This window comes from Lissotriton vulgaris, chromosome 7 (genome assembly GCF_964263255.1).
Source record: "Lissotriton vulgaris chromosome 7, aLisVul1.2, whole genome shotgun sequence".
NCBI classification, from domain to species: domain Eukaryota; kingdom Metazoa; phylum Chordata; class Amphibia; order Caudata; family Salamandridae; genus Lissotriton; species Lissotriton vulgaris.
The window spans coordinates 724113758-724136110 of record NC_141695.1 but is presented as its reverse complement, the minus strand read 5'-3'; the positions used below and the strand labels follow the sequence as shown (position 1 = coordinate 724136110).

Here is a 22353-nt window from a genome sequence, read left to right as displayed (position 1 = left end):
CCCCCTTTTAAGGCAGAGGCCACCGAAGTCATTTGCGGCGTTCCACAAGGATCTTCTCTCAGCCCTACCCTCTTCAACGTATACATGAGCCCCCTCGCAACCATCGCACGTCAGCACAACCTCAACATCATCTCCTACGCTGATGACACTCAACTGATCCTCTCACTCACCAAAGACCCAACCACCGCCAAAACCAACCTTCATGAAGGGATGAAAGAAGTAGCCAAGTGGATGAAGCACAGCCGTCTGAAACTGAACTCGGACAAAACAGAAGTCCTCATCTTAGGTGCATCCCCTTCCGTCTGGGACGACTCTTGGTGGCCAACGGCCCTAGGAAAAGCTCCCATACCGACGGACCACGCACGGAACCTAGACATCATCCTGGACTCCTCTCTCTCGATGACCAGACAAGTCAACGCCGTCTCATCATCATGCTTCAACATCCTACGCATGCTCAAAAAAACATTCCGCTGGATGCCCACAAAAACAAGAAAACCGGTCACCCACGCACTAGTTACAAGCCGCCTGGACTACGGAAACACCCTTTACTCCCACACCACCGCAATACTGCTGAAAAAACTCCAACGCATCGAAAACGCCTCAGCCAGACTCATGCTAGACATCCCCCGCACAGACCACATCTCCGGTCACCTGAAAGACCTTCACTGGCACCCCGTCAACAAAAGGATAACGTTCCGTCTCCTCACCCACGCACACAAAGCCCTCTACGAACTTGGACCTGATTGCCTCAACACGCGCCTGTCCTTCTACACTCCCACCCGCCAACTGCGTTCGTCCAACCAAGCCCTCGCCGCTGTGCTGCGCATCCACAAAGCCACCATGGGGGGAAGAGCCTTCTCCTACTTAGCGGCCAAAACCTGGAATTCCCTCCCCATCCACCTCCGCATTACCCAAAACCACCTAGCCTTCAGAAAACACCTTAAAAGCTGGATATTCGATAAGTAAACTTCCCCCCCTTCCTCAAGCGCCTTGAGACCCTCTGGGTATGTAGTGCGCTATATAAATTCTGACTTGACTTGACAGATATGGGTTTAATCCATCGTTATTTTGCTCACCAAGCCACCCCAGTTCAGACATGGCCATATGAAAATCAGTGTTGACCCTGTGCCTCATGGGAACAGTCCAGCCCGAACTGCCAAGCCATGTCTTCCCTAGACCCGAATCAAGCATCCTAGGACCGGTTTCTGGCTATCAGCCATCTTCAGCCATGATAGCTTGACTCCAGTGGCTTAGTGAGCACGGGACCCACGTCTGGGCATACCCTTCCCACATAGGGTGAACACCACGTCTGAACTGGGGTGGCTTGGTGAGCAAAATACCAATGGATTAAGCCCAGATCCCTGACTGGGGGTGAATGTTTTGCCATTGTGCAACATTCTGTCCATCATCTTGTTTGTTTTGCCACAACTGACAGGCACATGATTTTGATTTATAGTCAGCAAATCAGAATAGGAAATAGCATTACTTCTCTCCTTTTCATGATCTACATGTAATATATGTATTGCTCGATAACAATAGTCTTTATGTAATTTGAGTGTTTTCTGTCACACCAACATCATAATTGTGAGTCATTTCCAAATCTGAATTCAGTTGGCGTCCCTGGCTGAATCGAGATTACAAGTAATGCAGTGCTGGGCCAATCCTCATGCCATTGCTTATCCGATAGATCTTTTTCAGGTAACTGAGAGGAAAAGAAGTTAGTATTCAATCAATCAATATAAATGACCCATTAGGTTACCCATTAAGGACCAGAAACCAGTGACAATAGTTAAGAAGGTTTATTGCAAGCTAACAGTTAGGTTGAGATAAACACATTTTAGGACTATGCTATAAAGGTGCAGAATACCAACCAGGAAACCCAACCTCCTAATGAAGTTTAGGCGTACCAGTATTAGACAAACAAGAAGTTTAGTCACATCAATACAAACGATCAACAACAGAATTTGGTGCTTATAAAAGAGTTTCTACATCTCTGTTCTATACAGGAGTAAAGTCTAAAATAATCTAAGTCGAAGCCCAAACTAAGGAGGATAGTTCAATAACCTAAGTGGATCTAAAAAATCAGGAAACTGCAGAAAATTTTGAAAAATTCAGGGAAGTAGGGGAATGTGTCGTCATTTCAGAAAGTCACTCCAGAGTCTTCTGGGGATAGGGGAATAAGTGTTAGCCTAAGCCACATTAAGTAAAAGAATAACAGGGATACCATAGACTTGTGCAACTCTCAAAGACCAAAGGAACGTAGCATAAGCTCAGACAGTGTGAATAACCGTGCCAGGATTCCTGCCACAGCGCACCTCTCTAGACTTTTACAATATACCGGCATGCCTCATATCATTCCTCCCAACATTTATAAATGAACAAACATCCTGTACCCTGACTTTACCATATTACATGCTGTTGGTAATAGTTTGCTGCAGCTGGTGTTCCCCAGTTTGCTTGAAAATGCGTAATAGCTTTTACAAATGTTTTACTATGCATATGCAAGATGTGGTTTCAGGCACCACAGAAACATCAAGAAAATCCACCAGAATAATCATCAAGCAGCAGGCATAGAGAGACCTCAACATGAACCTTCCAGAAGATGGCCCTCATCAATTTAATCCCTTGCACCTGTTTTTTGCTATAAGCAATAAGAATGTGAAAATTCTAAAACACCTTCTGAAAGACTGTCTCATCAAGTTAATCATCTCTACCTGTTCCTTGTTATCAGAAATTAGAATGCAACCTTTCTGAACATTCTAAAGCACCTTCAAGAAAATTGCCTCATCAAGGTAATTATCTGCACCTGTTCCTTGTTACAAACAGTTAGAATGTGACCTTTATGAACGTTCTAAGCAGTCTTATTGAAAGACCATCCACACTCCTCCCCTTCACTTTGCCTCTTCGCCTGCCACTTACCTGCTTCACGGCTTCCAGGACTCTGTCTTGCCAGCTCCCTTGATCTTCCTGCTTTGATCTCTCTGCAAAGAAAGCCCTGCATTAGTCTCACACCTGGATGGAAAAAAGAAAACGAGGAAAAGGAGCAACGTGTTAACAGACTTGATTTTACTACACGCTGTACTCAGTCGCAACATCGTGCTGCAAACAAAGGTAACCACGTTTTTTGTTCAACTTGTATATACTGTTGGCAGGGCTCTACCAGAGGGGACTACGCTGGAGCTAACCCCATCCAAATTTGCTTTTGCATGTGATGCTGAAATCATACTCACTACCATTTTGGGAACTTTGAAGAAGGGACCGCTACAGACAATCTAAATGAAAACAGAACAATTACAAAACTAGAGGTTGGTTGAGATTTGAAAAGCTTTTGTGAGGTGATACCTCAACCCCTTTGCTGTTCTGTATTTTCCCCCATGTGCTAAGCCTTTTTTTGGATATTTGGGGTAGTTTGTGATTAGGTTCCGTAACTTTTTGTACACATAAGGTATCAATGCCAAATGTGTATCCTTTTCTTCCAACACCCTGAGGATTCTAAAGGCACCCAGGGTTTGTGGATTCCCTGGAGAGAGCCCAGAAATTAGCAAATAAGCAAACCTTTTTGTTTTATAAATGGGGAAAAAGTACTGCAGAAGAAAGTGTCTGTTATTTTCCCAGCAGATGGTATGAACAAAGGGTTTGTAGTGCTGAAATCACCTTCTTCCCAGCTTTCAGGGACAAAATTTTCTACACAGTTTTGTCATTTTACTGGGACCTAGCCTTTTTTTCACTATTTCTCTTGCTTTCAACCATCTTCCAGTTAGTGGTAAAAATGGGAGTGAAAGCAATAATCGATCCTGAAAAGCTATACATTTCTGAGAAGTAGATCATTTTCTGAGTTAATTAGGGGTCATTTGTGTAGATCCTTCAAGGTTTTCTCATAGAAACAGTTGAAATAAAAAAATATCGATATTGAGTTGAAAAAACTGCTGTTTGTGCCAAAGTTTAGACCTGTAAATTCTCCTAAGTATGGCATTTTTTTTTAAAGAATATACCATTAAATTCTCTGGACCCTTCTGGTTGTGGTGATATAAGGATTTGTAGGTTCACGAAGAACCCGAGGTAACCCGAGCCAATAACTGAGCTGCACTTTGCAATGGGTTTGAATTGTGTGCCGGGTATATTGCAATTCATTTAGTAAAATAAAAAGAGTGAAAAATAGGTATCAAGGACACCTATGTATTTCCATAATGGGAACAAAAATTTGAGTTCAGAAGCAGTAGTTATTTTTACATCTCTGCAATTGTTGGTACCCATACTAGCATGTGAATTAGAAGCCAATTTTCAAATTGACTTCTTTTATACACATTGACTTACATTTTGAAGGCAGAAATGCATAGAAAGTCAATAGATAATAACACTTGTTCTACAATTATGGGTTTCCCTAAGTCTCCTGATAAAAATTATATCTCACTTGTGTGGGTAGGCCTAGTGCCTGTGACAGAAAATGGCCCTAAACACAACATGGGTTGGCAGTTCGGGCTGGACTGTTCCCATGAGGCACAGGGTCAGACTGATTTGCATATGCACGAAAAAGAAAATGACCGGTCTCATATATGTTGCTGTACTAGTACCTGAGAAAAAAGGGAATCATGCAAAATAGTAAAAGAGTTACACCTGGCTGAGATATTCCCATCAGACCACCCTTTGGCGGAGTCTCATCATATGGGGTAATTGTATTTCATCCAATCAACCACCCAAGCCATCAGATGATGGTGCGGATATGGATATGGAATAGAAACGCTAGCCAGACTGTTACTCAGAGGGTAGTGCTCAAGGTGTGTGGTGCAGTGCTGTGGTGAAAACTTAAAATTAACGACTCGGACTAGAAGAAATTTTTAATAGGATTTGTCTGAGTGTCAAGGTTAAAATCACGCCAGGTAGTCTGAATATATACCTACACTGTGGCGCTGTGCAGGACGGTCGACATGTTTCAGCCAAATTGGAAGTATTTATCCGGCTTCGACAGGACCTAGATGATGAGCTCCTGCAACAAGGTAAAGTGAAGGTGCTTTGGTGTAAATGAAAATAGGTGCCAAAAATATATAGGAGTGATATTCAACAACAACGGAAGATACAAAACCCATTTGGGAGAACAAAAAAAGAACGGTACAACACTAACTTTTGCTCTCAGTTCCATCCATAAGGAATTATTTGACCCAACTTTCGCTCCAACCTTACAGGTGGCGCAGGCGAAAGTCAATCCAACACTAACATATGGAAGCGAGGTGCTTAAGGGATTGGACAGTGATCAACTGGATATAATTATAGCAAACATTTTTAGAACAGTCTTTCACTTACCATCCTTCACTTCACCGGCACAAATCAGGTTGGAACTGGGCATCTGTAAGCAAACTTTGGGTAGAATGATGCATTTCCTAAGTGCTGCCACAAGCTGAGGCTACCCAAAGAAGGCAGCTTAGCAGAACACCCATGGATCTGATCTAAAAATAAAATGATGGCAAGCGGGGCATCGATATTTGTCAAGTGAGTTAAAAACCTTAGGCCTGAGTGATGCATGGGACCTGCATGTCAGCCAACATGAGTTTAAAAGGCTAGCAGCGAAAAAATGCACAAAGAAGCTCTCCTCAATGGAAGATAAGGCGAGCCTTGCAAAAAAAAGCCATGGTTGGATGACCCTCATCACATACGATCAGCTGACACCTCAGAGCTACTAAACTTGTACTTTTAATGCATGCATCATACTCAGATTTCAAAAATTAAGATTGGGGGTGATTACCCTGTCTTGCTACCTCCCCAAATGGAAAAGAGAACAAGCCCCAGAAACATGTTGATTTTGCGGCAAGCATAGGGAAGATATAACTCATGTTGTGTGCCTGTGCCCCAGCCTCCTGAAAGAAAGAAGGCTTCTCCTGCGGAGGCCCTGGAACAATAAATAAGGAAGTAAGATCATGCAGATCCGCAGTATTGGCCTGCTTCGACCCACAGAACACATATTTAAATTGCGCACTGGTGAGGTTTATGGACTGCGCAGTAAAAAAACTAGGGATGGGGAGATGCCAATCGTCAGCTCAGCCAGAGGCGCAGATACTCGGACCTCCATAAGAAGGTCAATACTACCCTGTGGGCACCTTGAGAAAATCGAACAGAACTCTAAAGGTAGATTCAACACAAACAAAGGGTCGTGCACACCGGCTGGACACCTTCAGTCTGCTAAATATAAACCTGGCAAGAGCCATTTTGAATGAGATAGTTTCCATAGGTGCAGGGCAGAAATAAGAGAGTTCGGACATATGGTGGGCTGGGCATTCTGTTTTTTACTCTCACTACTGGTATTTAATAAGTCTATCAATTGAATAAGTATCAACATTGTTTTATCTTTTGTATTGTGCAAAGGTTTTTTTAAATCATGCAATAAAGTTTTACTTGAATGTGTGTGTGAGTGGGTGCTAGGAGGGCCGGGAGCCATCCGACTTATGCACCCACTGTGCAAAAGGAACAATTGATGGACAGAATGCAGAAACATTTCATACATTCATCCCAGTACAGAAATCTGAGCTGAAATCCATCATTTTTTTCATCCCCATGCCATTCTAGTTTGAACCCAGCCATATGCAAACCAGTCTTGACCCTGCTCCTTATGGGAACAGTCCATCCCGAATTGCCAGGCCAGGTCCTCCCTGGACTGGAACCAAGCATCCTGGGAGCAGCCTAGCTTGACTCCAGTGGCATGAAGAGTACGGGACGGGCATACCTGTCTCACACCAGGTGACAAATGCAAAAAGGACAGTTGATGGACAGATGGCTCCTAGAAGTCCAACGCACCGAAGGGGTTAAAAGATAGAGTGAATACCTAACTGTTTGTTTATAGGTACCATATCTGCCAGTATCATTCATGAGACTGGTGTGAATGCCTGCTGTAGTGTTGCTGTTGAGTTGAGTAAACGAGTCACAGCATCTTTGACTCTAAACGCTCTCTTCATCCCAACCCCTTTCCACCTGGGCTTTACTACCAGAGCAGTGTCTTCCTCTGTAAACTGAGGGCAAATCTCTGGAGGATTCGGGAACTATCATCACCATCATATTGGAATCATCTGGGATCTAGGTAGATAGCTTATTCTACCAGAATCTCCAAAGTTTGCATCATCAGGGGCTTCATTGTCTTTTCCATTCTCACATTATAAGCTGCAACATTCATAAAATATCAGAGGTTGAACATGGGAACAATATTGTCCTAGATTACCTGACCCTCATTGAAACATTAATAAATTGAAACTTTCAATTGATGCTCTGGCTCCCCATGTACTTTGTCAGGATCCTTTTGTCAGGCTCTCTCTCTATCACTAGTACAGTATTGTATCTATCTTAAAACTAAACAAACAATGTGAACATACCTGCAAGGAAAAGACATGCACACAGAAAATGGAAAACAGATAACTTAAATTATTGAATCAATGATTCACATTTAATATGCATGTACACATTCAACATACAAATAAATGCAAAACGTCAGTACATTCGATTCATATTACACCTGACATATAGTTAAGATCTTGAAAAAATGTGTATAAGTATGTCTAAGAACTACATTATAGATGCAAAGGTAAAACATTAGTGCATACATTTCATAAATCAATTGTTTTTCTTAGGTAAAAATACATTTTATTAGTGTAAGGATGGTTTCTATGCAATCACCTAAATCAGAGGTCTTCAAACTTTTGGATGCCGAGACCCCCCTGTCGACATTTTCAGGTGTAAGGACCCCCTCATGAGAAAAATTTCCAAACCTGTAGGCAGAATCTGCACATGCATCAAACTCCAGCTCTAGTGCAGGCAGCACAACACGTTTTGGTCCCAGAGCAGGAGCAGGCAAAAAGCCTGGATTCATGGTTCTGCCAGTGCCGCAGGTTAACAAACAGTTTCCTAAGCCTACATACTCAGGGGCAGATTTACAAGCCCCCTGCGCCCCCACTACGGCACTTTTTGTGACATATTGGTGGCGCAGGGGGCCCCTCCATATTTACAAGTAGATGAAAAGTCACCCTGCAAGCCTTTTCCTCTCCTTGTAAATATGGCCCCTTCCCATGCAGCACTGTGCGTGGAAGGGGAGTTCCATGGGTGTTGCTGTGGGTGTTCCCAAGCAACACCCATTGAACAAGACACATCTCCATATTTACAAGAAATCGCAAATCTGGAGATGCGTGTGAATGCTACGCCACCCTAGAGGTGGCGTAGCGAGGCGCAACGAGGAGATTTTTTTAAATGTCTCCTCATTTTTGCCTCTTTCAATGTGTGCTGCTTTCTACAGCACGCATTGAAAGAGGAAAATGCCTGTAGTGATTGTTTATGTGCAGAAAGGTGCAATGTACCCGGTACACAATGAAAACCATTGCAAGACGCAGCTTAGTTATTGGCTCTGAGTACCTTAGATTCTTGGTTGACCTACAAGTCCTATATATTCCTGCAACCAAAAGGGTCCAGTGGACACAACTGTATATTGCTTTTAAAACTTTGCCATACTTATAAGAAGTTACAGGTGATCACGTTGGCACAAATGGCTGTTTTTTTTCAACTCAATTTCAATATTTTTTTATTTCAATTGTAAGTTTCTTTTGAAAGACCTTGAATGATCGACACAAATGATCCATTTCTGAATGTAAAATGTTGTCTACTTTTCAGAAATGTACAGTTTTCCGGGATCCATTAGTTCTTTCACACTCATTTCTACCACTAACTGAAAGAAGATTGATAGCACAAACATATGGAAAATAGGCTATGTCCCAGTAAAAAGCCAAAACTGTGTAAAAGAAAATTGGATTTTTTGACAAAAGTCTGCCTGTTTCTTGAAAGCTGGGAAGATGGTGATTTTAGCACCACAAACCCTTTGTTGTTATTTTTTGCAGGGGAAAAAACAGATGCTTTCTTCTGTGTCACTTTTTTCCCATTACCCCTCCCCAAAAAAAGGCTGTATTTTGGACAATTTCTCGGTCCTCTCCAAGGGACTTATAGAATCATCAAGATGTTGGAAGAAACGGATGCAAACTTGTGTGTATACATTATTTGGACAAAAGATTACAGGGCCCTAAGCACGAGCTACCCCAAATAGCCAAAAAAGGCTTAGCACAAGGGGCTTCGGAGAGGCCTAGCAGTGAAGAGGTTTAAGTCCAATATTTTAGAACTGTAGCTAAACCCAGAAACACCTCCAAAGAAGAGTTTTAACATGCGATCATTAACTTAGTAATGTTATGATGTAATTGAGCACATTCTGCAAATATTGCATGAGTATTAAAATACTAAGCTAGTATTACAAAAATACAACCCAAGACTTCAGTTTGCATTCGGTGTGGAAAATTCAAAGCCCAATTGGTGATTTGACCACAGAGCAGCTTGGCAATTGTACATAACTTTTGCCTGGTATTTAATTCGAGACAGTGGTTGTCGGTGCCCCCACCAGCACTCATTTTGGCGACAAGTGCTTATTTTTCCTCATTGGACATTTTCTAAGAACAAAAGAGTGAAAACGCGCACAGGGAAAAGAAGGCTAGTAAAAGAGAAAAAAAAGGCAAAATGCGTAAAAGGAAAAACCTGCAGGAGTGAGATAAACAGGCAGGGAGCCTCTGATAGTCAATTAAAGAGGTATGAGGTGGATTCCCATCTTGGTATTTGGCGCATTGGTGATGGCACCAATTCTCCTTGAAATTAAGCACTGCTCTTACTCATGCTGGTTTGCAAATATCAACAAAATTAAACCTGGGTGGAGTTGGCAGAGTTCTTCTCCTCTGAACTCTGCAAAGTGCAAAAAAACTCAGCCGCACTACGTGAAGCTCCACAAGCGGCAGAGTGCGTTGGATAAATGCTGTTCGCTCTGATTTTCAGTGTCCGGTGCTTGCCTGCATTGTGCACTCATTGTGAAAGGCACCATGCACAGCACAAGCGGGCGCTGCTTCCTTTCTGCCGCTCAAGTAGATTTTTACTCCGGCTGCATGTTTCTCAACGTGAGTGGACAGTTTCTCAATGCGAGCGGTCACGAGCATACACAACCACTCGTAATTAGAAATCTGACCATCTGCGCTGAGAAATCTTGCAGGGAGTTTGATTTTCCACGCTTGCTAACTTGATGTTGACGATCGCAAACAAGGAAAAATCTCACCAGGTGGTGGATGTTCCTTGCTCACACTCGCCAGCTTGATGTTGATGAACGGTTGTGAGCGAGGGAAAAAACTCTGCCCCACTACGTCGAGTGAAGTTTTTCAGAACTCTGCGTAACATGGAGTGAGGAAATCTCTGCCAACTCCCGAGCGGAGCAGAGGTCACCACCCACACTTAAAAAAAATGAAAATAATGCAGCCTTAAATATCTGAAAGATGGCATTAATTCAATTTAGATCCTGGCTGTATTTTTCCCAAAACGTGATGTTGTCTCATTGGTGTCATGACTTTTATGCAAGTGGGTTCACAATGTACCTCTTTCCCAGGCAGGGTACTCTACGCATGAATCTACACATTTTGATGAATGATGAAACTCCCTTCTGTAAGTTTATGTCCTGTGAAGCCTTCAGCACTAGTTAAACAACTGCACCGCTGTTTATAAAGAAATCGATCGTCTTCTTAGCACCCTACTGTCTTCCTTTCACAACATTTTTTTGAGTTCACGATGGGTTAGATGCCAAGTAGCGCATATTACAATTTCAGGTTTCATTATTCCGCTCCGTTCTCATTAAGCAGTGCATAATTCCAGCCAGTGGTTGCAGGTGTAGCCCACAGCACTCATTTATGAGTACTGTCGCTTATTTTTCTTCACACTTTGCTGCAAACCAAGAGAGAAAAACACACAAGGGGGAGAGAACGAGGAAGAGAAATAAAAATTAAGGGAGGAATGGGGAAGCAAGTGTCTGGTGGTGGACTAAGGAGGTATGAAATGGATGAAGACTACATGGTATTGGTATTTTGCACCCCAACATTCAATTGTGCTTGTTGCGTACTTCTAGCACAACTTGGGCCACATCACTTATTTGTTTACAAATTCAACATTTAATGCATCCAACTTCTTCCAAATAGTTAACTCTGTATTGCTATAGCTCCTGAGACAATGAGTGTGTTACAGGAAAATTACCGCAATGTCCTCAGCTTCTGAACACCTCAGTCAGTTTCAGGCACCATCCCTGCACAACCGCATTCCCAATGTCCCCCCCCCACTCCCTGGAATCTCATGAGTAATACAATAGTAAAATCAGCAGGTAAATAATGGCTGAAAAATAAGATATTACTCTAGGAATATAATATGAAAACAATTATTCTCCTAGTTATTCATAATTTTTGATGGTACAGCTCATACTACTGTGGTATCCTCACACATCAGAATTATGCATCTTTGTTGTAAGTGAGGAATCACTGAGTTCATATTCAAGGATCACTCAGAAAAGAAATCTGAAGGTGCAAATCCTAAAATTCATACTGGAAATCAGCGATATATGCATGCCGATATGCTAAATTTGGGAATAGTGGTATAATTCCATGGTCAGGCAAAAATGCATGGAAGAGGCTAGAAATTATATGTTTCTAGACATTTACAAACTCCTTTTATCGCGTTTACACCATAAAAGTATACTCCAGGGTAGGAAAGGAAACACATAATCCATATATTTACTGATGGCATAGGGAAAGGTGTATGTTCTTGTGGAAATCTATTTTCCCTATAGAAAAAAGAGCAGTTACCCCTTCCAAAACACATATCAGATGCACTTACTCATGAGAATTATCAGCCCTTAGGACAATCCTAATAAGTTTGTGGTTAAACGTACAAGGAGACAAGGCTTACCAGGTTATGCCATTACATGCCTTGCAGAATGTGTGGAATTGCATTGAATGAGTAATAGATAAACATTTGGAAAAGCCACTCTTTTTTCTCCAGCAAGCCCCTGCAGTGTAGTAGGACACAAAATATTTTATAAGGCCCTCATTTAGACTAAGACCAAGGAAAACTGTGTGATGTGGGAGACACTGGGCCTTTCATCCCACACTGCAGGGGGGCCTATTATTTTACGTTGTGTCACTAACCACACTCCAAACTCACCACATGCTGAATATTTTTCACATGTAGTGAGGCTGGCACAATACAGCATGTCTGTGATGCCTAGCAGAAGGTAATGTCGACACTATGGGGCTCATTAAGATGACGGGCGTACTTTGTCCGCCCGCCATCCTGTCAGAACTCGGGACCACCCACCATTAGGGCGGGGGTCCAGTGGGGGGTATTAGGATGTGCCCGCCACAGGGGCGGGCACATCCTGCATTTATAGCATTGTGGCGGGCGGTGCACTCTGCACCGCCCGCCACAATGCTATAAATGCATTTATGCATTTGCATAAACAAAGCGGCAGGCACCGTGCGGTGCCTGCTGCTTTGTATATGCAAATGAAGGGGGGTACCACAGGTACACCCCTGTGCAGCCCCCACCTCTCCTTCACTCTGGGGGCCCGCAGGGGGTCCCCAGAGTGAAGAAGTGAGGCCCGCAGGGGGCCCCAGAGTGAAGACTGCATGCCGATGCCACCACGGAAAGGCATCTCCCTAAGCCCATCATAATATGGCTGGCGGGGTATATTAGACACGCCACCATATTAATCCTTTTCTGCCCCGGCCGCAAGGCGACCGGGGTAGAAAAGCGGCGGACGGTCTTTCGGTCCACCGCGGATGACGGGCGCATTGCCCCCGCCAGGCTGGCGGTGGCTACCGCCAGCCTGGCGAGGGCAATCAGCCCGCCATCCTAATGGGCCCCTTAATCTCTTGAAGTGTCTGAAGTGGTGAAAGAGATCGTATAAGCCACTCATCTAAATATGTGTAAACTGATAACTCCCATTAGAGAAAATCAGTCAGTGGTGTAAGCACCATTATGAAGAACCTCAGTGATTCTCAGATGCCAAATCTGAGCAACATGACCTGGTAATGTGCACATTTTTAGAGGAATTCTTCATAACCTCTGAGAATATCAGAACCTAAAGAGAGGTGCCTTCTATGTGGGTTAATGTTTGAAACTCTCATTGCACAAGTAGTGGTCGAACAATCTCCTATAGCCAGCAGCAGCCAGTGCAAGTAAGAGCGGTGGGGCAGGTTGGGGGGTGAGATTTTGACAGACGATGACGAGGAGAAATTAATTATTTATTTAATTTTCCCTTGTGGTCTCCTTCCTACAGCGTTTCCATGATCTCCAGATGGAAACACTGAATTCCCTACTTTTACTCTGTGCAGTAGATTAGAACCCCTCATCTAGTCCTAAAGAGAAGTTAGAATTATGGCACTTTTTTCAAAATCATGTTGCAGTCTTTTTCCAGGATCATAGTCCATGTTGCAAAGACCACTCCTGACTGGAAACAATTGAGAGATATTCATGCAAAGTCCAGTGTTAATTCTGATGCAGCTCACTCTGCCTGATCCTGGTGAGAACCACTGCCCCTAGGCAATGCTGCTTTGCTACATAAGGGTTTACCCCAAATGCAAAGTTAGAGCGAAACAAAGAGGAGTAGAAAAAAATATAAGCAATTCTTAGATAAAATGTCCAGCATATTTTTTTTCTCACGCTGTGTACAGAAAACATCACAATCATTTAGGACAGATTTACAAAAAATGTTTTTGTGCATCTATTCAGCTACCAGACGTAATCAAATGGGGTGGGCTGATCCGGAGGACAAGTCTCGTGCCTGTAAATCGCATCTGGAGTTGTGTCAGACACATGATTTATTCAAGTTGCTGCACCAACCCATCAGGGAACTTCTACGTAATAGCCACTGGCTGGAAGGACATAAGGCCCTTATTTGCAAGTCCATAGTCACTTAATTGACGCTCTGGTAGTACAATGTGCTGCAGCATATTTGCAAGGCCATGCAAAGCCACAGAGAGGCGTAGAAGTGACCCAACGGGGAGAACATACTTGTATTTCTCCTCGTTTTTTCTTCTTTCAATGCGTGCTGCAGGATGAAGAGGAAAATGCCATCAATTATTGTTTTTGTGTTGGAAGGCGACCCCTCCTCATCAAAAATAATCATCCCATCGTTTAGACACTAACTTTGTTTCCCCCATTTCTCTTGCAATCAAACGTGATCTTTTATGGCTTCCCCTCACCGAGTATTTAACTAGAGTTGTCAAAATCCCTCCTACTTCTCAAATCCGCACTGTTGAAGTTCAAAAACCACCGTGATTTTATTTTCTTAATTATATTTAATGTTTTTCCATACCACTTATGTGTTTTTAATATGCTGGTTCTTTCTCAATTCCCATGTACTCATGAATATTATTCCATACTGTATTTTCTGTATGAATATTTTAAGCACTTCTACTTTTTTGTAAGAGAGATTTCTTGTTTTCTATAACTTATGATTGTTTCTTCATTTTCTGTCTTTGCTTCTTTATACTTTAATAAACTTCAAACTAAAAAAAAAAAAAAAAAAAAAAATCATCCCCGCAACGCAGGTTCCCCGGTGAAATCAGTGGGCCATTTGTACTAGAAAATACTGTTTATCAGACTTCAGTCTTCTTTTGCTTTGCAAAAATATGATAACAGTTTTCCACTTAAGAATTTATATTTCATTTACTCATATTCAGGACTGCTTTCTTGTTTTTACTGAATTTTTCTTTCTCTGGCAGGACAAAGAAGGCATTGAAATGAACATTTTCACCCGTGAGAACCAGTCAATCCTCATATATACTGTGGTTGTAAGCAAGTTTTTTCTTTAATTTGCTATCAATACCGTTTACTACTCTGGCTGCTTTGTCCACTGTAGACATGTTATCTATCGTAGTGGAAAGGCCCTTTCCGTAAGTAACGAAGGAGTAATAATAATAATAATAATAATAATAATAAACAAGCAATGGCAAATGCAATAGGTTTCGCCTATGTGAGTAATAATAAGTATTTTTTAGGCGGAAGCTTTAACTTGGTGAGCTAAAAAACATATGCATCTGGCAACGTTCACCAATCATATTGTAACCCTTTAATACATTTAAGCAAAGCATGAACTGTGTGCAGTCGCGATTTGGAGGGTGGAAAGGATGTGTCCAACGTTATTTTAGCAATAGGAAAAAGCGAACTGCATGATGCAAATGCCACCAAGAGGAGACTAGATGAGCAGTGTAAGTAAAAAATACAATCATATGCAGCCATTCATAAAAATCTCTGACGTCCGGGAGTTCGTCGGCCAACATAAAGTGAATATGTTAGGTAACGCAAAACAATAATTAGCTAATTTGTGCTTAAAAATGCCCTTGCTGTTGCTGTATATGCTTATAGTGTAAGATAGTGATATACAAAGCTGGACGTGCAACTGGTGTAGAATTGGTGACTTACCGATTTTAAGGTGTTCTTGTGTAGCATAACTGGTGGTAAAGTGAAACATTTTAGAAGTTTTCAGTGGTGTTGTCTGTATGGAAAACTGCACCAATGAAAAAAATATTCTGAAAAGCAGAGTTGTGCGGAGGAGTTTTGACAAAAACAAAAACATGTTTTTATAGGTTGTGATTTGGGGTGGAGACTGCAGAGGTAGTTTAGCAGTAAAAAACAGCAACCTGCAGGAGGGAGACGGCCAACATACATTAAATGTGTGCAGCCATGGGGAGATTAGGTAACTGTAGAGTCGCGCTCTAGTTGATGCGCGCTACATCATGACGTAGCGCGCGTGGCGGCCATTTTGGGACTCGCAGCATGAGCGCGAGTCGGGGGAAATATTCTGAGAGCACCGGACGCCCGGCGCTCTCCTGCTGGCTATAAGTTTATAATAAATACTTAATACCTTCTTATGGCCCCATGAGTGGTTAGTGCTTATAGAGTGTGCATCATTACAGTGGCGACGAGGCCGGAATGTCTAAAGAAGAGGAAATTAAGAAGAAAAAAATGAGGAACACTAACTAGAAAAGAACCCAGCACAGGAAGGAGAGGAGCACACAGACGCCAGAGGACCACCACGAGGGTACAGAAGAGGCAAGGAGGAACCCAGTCCTCTGCTGATTAGGATCCCTTCCATATTTCTCACCTCAAGAAATGATCGGTTTGGTGACAGTGCGCACATTCTTTAGCAAGTTTGTAGATGCATAGATTAGATTGCAGGAACTGTGCAGGTGGAGAGACAGATCTATGAGGGGGCTGAAGGAAGTGCCCAAACTGAATGAAACCCCATAAGAGGGCCACAGCAGGGCTGAGTTGCAGCTGGATGGCATGGAGCTCCATTGAGCTCCAGTGTAGCCTATAGGCCGATGTCCACACAGTTTATATCTGGAGTGTTTTTTCAGCATTTTTTTCTGTGCCTGAATGTGTCAAGCAATTGTCTGCTTTTACTGTCACAAACACACACAGATGGGCTGGGACGAGGTGTGTAATGGAGCCAGAAAACCCAACAATAAGACGCAGGATGGGTAGTTGGAAAGGGGTGGGCTAACGAGGTGTGACAGAAGTGGGAAGTAACAACAGGATGCAGAAAGTGGGGGCATCGAGATTTCCAATCATTAAAGTATGTTAAAACAAATACTGCACACAATACAGCCACTGCTCACTAACTGCATGAATGGGAGGGTTAGTGGGGGTGAGACATGGCCAGGGGTCACATGTGTAAAAAACATGGATGTGGCCGTGTAGGTCAAGGGAGAAGAAACAGACTCAGAGGCAGGTGGGTTATGCTGAAAATAAAACAGACAATAGGGAGAAAATCAAGAAATAAAAGCCACTGGAACCCTTTTGGGAGGAACAAGAAACAAAGGGAAAAACACAACAGCAGTGATGGAGTACGGGGAGGTGGGTTCTATAACTATGCTAATCAGCGATGGGAGGGAGGTTGAAGGGAGGACAGGGCAAACAGCAAAAAATACTTGCAGGATGAGAGGGTTGGATAGAGAGCGTGCAAAACAAAGCAAAATGAAAGCCAGCATCAAGGGGATTGCTTACCAAAGGGACAGGAAATCTAATCATGCAAGTCTGTAGTCAATGCTTCTTGATCTAGAATGTGTAAATGTTGAAACCAGGGAGACACAATCCAGAACACTTCTTACAGCACGAGCTACCAATCGGATGAGGCTCAATGGAAGCACCATGCAGAACATATCAGAGAGAACCATGCCATACATGCCAACAATTGAGAACACATAAGAGACTTTAGAGACTACAGCTGGGGTGGAGAATGCATTACAAGGGAGAAAACTAAATACTTATACTTATTTTTGAGCTTATAAAATGAAAACAAAATCATATTTAAATCAGCATGTGTACCAGGTGGAGCCCCCCACACACCCATAGACAACCTTACAAAATGTCGGACGCTCCGCTCTAGAACATGCGTTGAGACAATCCTCTCAAAACAGAGTTTATTTAAAAGGGCAAGTTCAGGCACAGGTTTTTTTTTAAAAACATGAGTCACTCATTTAAAAGTAAAAACCATGCAAGCCCGATCCTAAATCCTAAATCATAAAACAGCAATGACTTCTAGATGTTCAGACAAAAACTGTGAAAAACCCTCACAGAAGATGGAACAGTAATTCGACCCTAACCAAGTGTATGAATTTAATGGTGTGAACTGCAAGCCACATGTCAATGGATTAGTATGTGATGGTGTACATCCAACTCTACCTACCACCTATTATTGTATAGTCAGGAACTAAGATAGACACAATATAATTAATACATTTAATATGCAAGCGCAGGATGCTGAATGCTCATGCTGAACACCGAAAACATGAGTTTCATAGAAAAATCTCCAGAATATGAAGAGAGTAAGATATGAGATGTGGTGGGATAAGTACTTGATACTGATATACTGATTTCTCCTAAGTTGAATGGCAAGTGCCTTCATCATATTTTATAGGTTATGTCAGGAGTGGTGCTAGATATAAGCTCCTTCTGAACGTACAATTATTTCAGATGTATTGAGGACATTTGTTGTGAAATTTGCCTCCTAAGTAGCTCGCAGTGGTCATAATATGTTAAGCACCACTCAAGTTAGTGCTGCTGAATATGAGATTGTTTTACATCCACTTCCTTGCAGGAGCTTGAAACCTAGTGTTAATATACAACAATAAATGGCCTGTCTGAATGACCAGACTGTCCCCTAGACCACCCACATAGTTTGTCCCCGTGTAGCCACACCCTGACTGTGCCAAAGTAGCTTTTCACCTCTTAATGACAAACATGAAAGAAATCAATTTTTGCAACTCCTAGCCCGATAAAAGAGGAGCAAGATAACTATGTGAATTTAAAGATCTAACATGACCTCTGCCTTGGCACAGCTGCTTCAAATGTAGCAGAAGAATGATCATTGAAGCACAGTCATTTAATATAATACTGTTGCCTGGCCATCTAAATCCCTGGCTTCTTGTATCCCACAGAGACTCTTCTCAAAAAGCCATTAAGGTGTATAAGCTCTCATGCACCAGGAGGTTAAGTGTGGGGTCAAGAGGAAGGGGGGAAATGAACAGTTAGTTATATATAAGGTTTACTGTTTTCCGTTTTTACTGTTTTTTACAGATAAATACAGACAGAAAACTTTTATTTTCATGCCAATATTTATTTTTAAAAGCAGATAAAAACGGAAATCGGGTTGCTTTTGGAGTAATTCTAAATACTGTCAGCCATGACTGCCAAGCCAATTGCTGTGTGAATTGATAGGTAAGTGGGTTAAAAAAGAAAAGGATTTGGGGTGGTGCAGCGCGGCTCCAGAAATTCTCTATAAACCATAACCTTAACCCAAGGAGCTATTCTCAAATTACTCAATGGTGGGCCCACTGCAATTCATTCATACACACATTTACTCTGTTCCGAGAATTCAGTGAAGACTAAAGGAGAGCCGCGGGGTTATAGCGGAGTGTCTAACTTAAGATTTTATACATCATTTACATCTGCAGTTTAATTCCAATACCATGGTTTTATTAAGGGAAACATTTAAAACACCCCACCGTTATTTTCGATGGATCAGCTAGTAAAAGTTAACTAAAGGATAACAAGACCTGCTTAATTCTCCATTTACTTAACCTTTATTTAGAGATTTAATCTCCTAGCATGACCTCTACGTTTTATTCAAAGGAAAATTCAGTTATGCATCAATACCCTGAAATAAAAATTAAATTAAAAACATTCCTTTATTAGCATGACAGATTAGAAAATAATTCAAATCATATTACCAAGATGCAGAGACGCAGACCTCAGCATAAGACAGAATAGTTCCCAAAGAACACCTCTCTATCTCTCTCGATGTTCCCCTTTCATAGGACTTCGCACCCATTCAAAAGTAAAAGTTCAGATAGATTTCAAAGTCCCTGCGCCATAGGAAAATTGCGCAGTCCGACAGCATCTCGGGGTGCAAATATTAAGTCGAAAGCAAACTTTTTTCATTGTCCCAAATGTTCTCTTTTATACCCTTTTTTCACTAACTTATCTATCTAAATTCGTAACTCTTATGTCCTAGAGTGTCCGTGATTGGTCAATTTAGAGGTGGATGAGCATCACCTCATCGCCTTACTGTACAATTTCTGTGGAGTCATCATTATAATTGAAAAAAAATAGTGATCCCATTGTTCATGTCATGCTTCCTTCGATGTGTCCTTTAAATTGTTATTCAGTGTCCTATTCCCATGTTCAAGAGGCTAACATTCGAAAAAGTTGGCATCTATTCCAAGCGGCAGGCCACACTGTCCTTGACATATTCTACACAGGCACAGGCAGCTCGCTCTTCTTCTCAGCGCATGCGTGCTTAGACCGCCACCTCAGAGTCACAGTCAGCTTCCATTTTCCTTTGTCCACATAGGCCTCAATTTAGGAACTATTATAGAAACAAACACAAATAAACGTAAATTTTAGAAGTAAAGCCCTTCTGTTTACCTTCCCCCTTTCTAATAGTATCCCAGTTAGTATTTACCTAGCTTTAAGCAACACATAAGCGTGATTTCACTTACCAATCTTCCTGATACATGCCACAAATAAACGGACAAAAAGCACATTCATGCAGTTGCAAATTATTATATGACAAATGTGTACTTTTATGACGTGACACATAACATATTAGTAAATTACGCTTGGCAATTACATGCAGTTTAGTATGCTACATGTATTTGTGTAGGTGCATTCTCTTCTATGTTGGTTACATTTCAAAACTACACGCAGTGTGGAGCATATGAGAACGGATCCTGAGTGACCAGGGTGCCGCTGAGGACCGAGCCCCCTCCCCATCCAAAAGTGCTTCTGTACGCAGCTTGGCTCTGACGACCGGACGAGGTGGCAGAGGAGGTCTGCGGATGGTGGGGTGTTCCTGGCGATCTGGGGCACCTCGTGTGCTGCAAGGTTTGCAAGGGTCTGGAGGGGCCTACCTCCTGGAAGAGAAGCCTTGTGTGTGGGGCCTGCGCCAACCCGGGCCACAGTGAAACTGTCCCGGCACCGGGCTGCAAGACTGACTGGGAGGATGACCTTGAGGGGTGCACTGACCCACGAGGACTGCCTAGAGACACACCCTGGTGAGCAGCTGGACCTGTGCTGCGGACCACGGTGCCCCTGTTCCCTCTCTCTCCTTCCTGCTCCCAAAAGTGGCTAAGAGGGGCCCTGGGAGAAGGCCAGAGTGCTTGGAACATCGGGACCCAAAGGGCTTGTGGTGAGTGCCTGCGGAGGGAAGGGTGGCCAGACTGGGAGAAGATTAAGACCTGCTGGGAACACGGTCGTAGGTGACCCAGATTGGGAGCTTGGACCCAGGAAAGCCATAAGCGGCATCTTCTACCTCGCCACATCCTGAGGAGCCTGGGAATGCGTGGTGGCCTAGACTGAGAAACGCCTCAAGCAGTGGTGTCTCGTGTGAAGTGGAGAGCGCCTGAGATAGACGTGGGGTGCCCTCTCCCCCTCCCACTCCCCCTGGCTCCCTGGCCTGGACTGGATGAATAAACAGTAGGGCTGGGACTAAATAGAAGCCGCAGAAGGTCCCTGTCAGAGCTGCCTGCCTGACTGAGCTGGGCACCTAGCTGAAGTTTTTCAATTCAACAAGAGACACCTCTGTATATCCTTGCCCGAAAACAAAGGATATGGGTAAAGACAGAGAACTGAAACCGTAGCGACAGGGCAGGATGGACCGTCACACAAACGTTATCACTCCCCACCCCGGAGGAGCGACCGCCTGCCCGATATGACACGGACACGCTCCTGCTGGTGATTCAGGCCTCCAAGATGGCACTTGAAGGGAAAATAGGTGAAGTGGGCACGGAGGTGACGCTCCTGTGCCAGGACTTGCGGAACTTAGCAGATAGGGTCACGGAGTCAGAAACCAGGCTGGGAGAGGCGGAGGATACGATACAAGAACTGCTTAAGGGCAAAACGGAGCTGCAATCCTCCCACAAAGACTTACTGTGGAGGGTGGATGACGCAGAAAACAGCGCTCGTCGTAACAACATTCGCTTTGTGGGCTTAAGAGAGGATATTGAGGAAACAAACATGGCTAAATTTCTTAACTCCTGGCTCCTGCAGACCTTCCTGAAGGACAAATTCTCTGCCTGCTTTTGTTATAGAACGGGGCCCACAGGGCGTTGGTGGCACGCCCACCAGTAGGAGTGTAACCACGACCATGATCTTCCGGGAAGCCAGGAAGCTTGTGGAGATCCAGCATGAAAACATGTGCAAAATGATCTTCCCTGACTACATTAGGCAGGTCCAGAAAGCGTACTTTTGAATCTGTAAAGCCAAACTGAGAGATAAGATCCAATATATGCTGCTTTTTCACGCAAAGTTGAAGGTGCTGGTCCTGGACAGATCCCATTTCTTTCAAACCCCGGAGGAGGCATGGCACTGGCAGGAGGAGCGACCCAACTTAAGACGGTTGGAGGTGCCGCTGCACCGTAATGGGTCATCGTTAGGGGAGGCTGAGCGGTCGCCGGGTCTACGAAGGTCGCTGAGACCCCGACAGGCCACCAAGGACCAACTTATGGAGCGACTCCCTACCCCTCAAAAGATACTGGCAAATTCAGAAGGCCTAGTGGCTTTTCACTGGACTCTCGTTTCTCGACGGGCTCCTGCACACTGCATCTTCCCACCCCTCCTGGCACGGACACAGAGGCGGACAACAGAGACTCTTCTTCCGAAGAGGAGGAGGTTGAGGGCGCCTCGATGCACCCCTGGGCAATCTAAATCTTAGCAATGGAACAGGACGCGGCGACGGATGCTATGGCCTCACAGGGAGAACCACCAGACTCGCATTCGTAGCCAAGTTCCCGCAGGGTTGACCGTGAACATAGATTGAAACTCCGGAGCATGCATGCTGGACACACATTCCCCCTCTTCCTTTCTTTCTTCACTCTGTCCCATCTGCTGCACCCTATGGAGTGTTGGAGGACATTTACGAAGTTGTAGGCGAGAGGCTTGGAGTAGTTATAGTCTTAGACTCCCTGCAGTCCTTCC

The 22353-nt window shown here is 43.4% G+C and overlaps 1 protein-coding gene across 1 annotated transcript in view; it reads left to right on the top strand.

Moving 5' to 3' along the window:
- Positions 1–22353, top strand: part of LOC147702336 (ATP-binding cassette sub-family A member 10-like) — a 1673715-nt gene that overhangs the window by 1360397 nt on the left and 290965 nt on the right. Inside the window, exon 27 of the mRNA XM_086930968.1 lies at positions 14595–14663. Coding sequence (XP_086787094.1) covers positions 14595–14663 — 69 coding nt within the window. The remainder of the gene's footprint in view (positions 1–14594; positions 14664–22353) is intronic.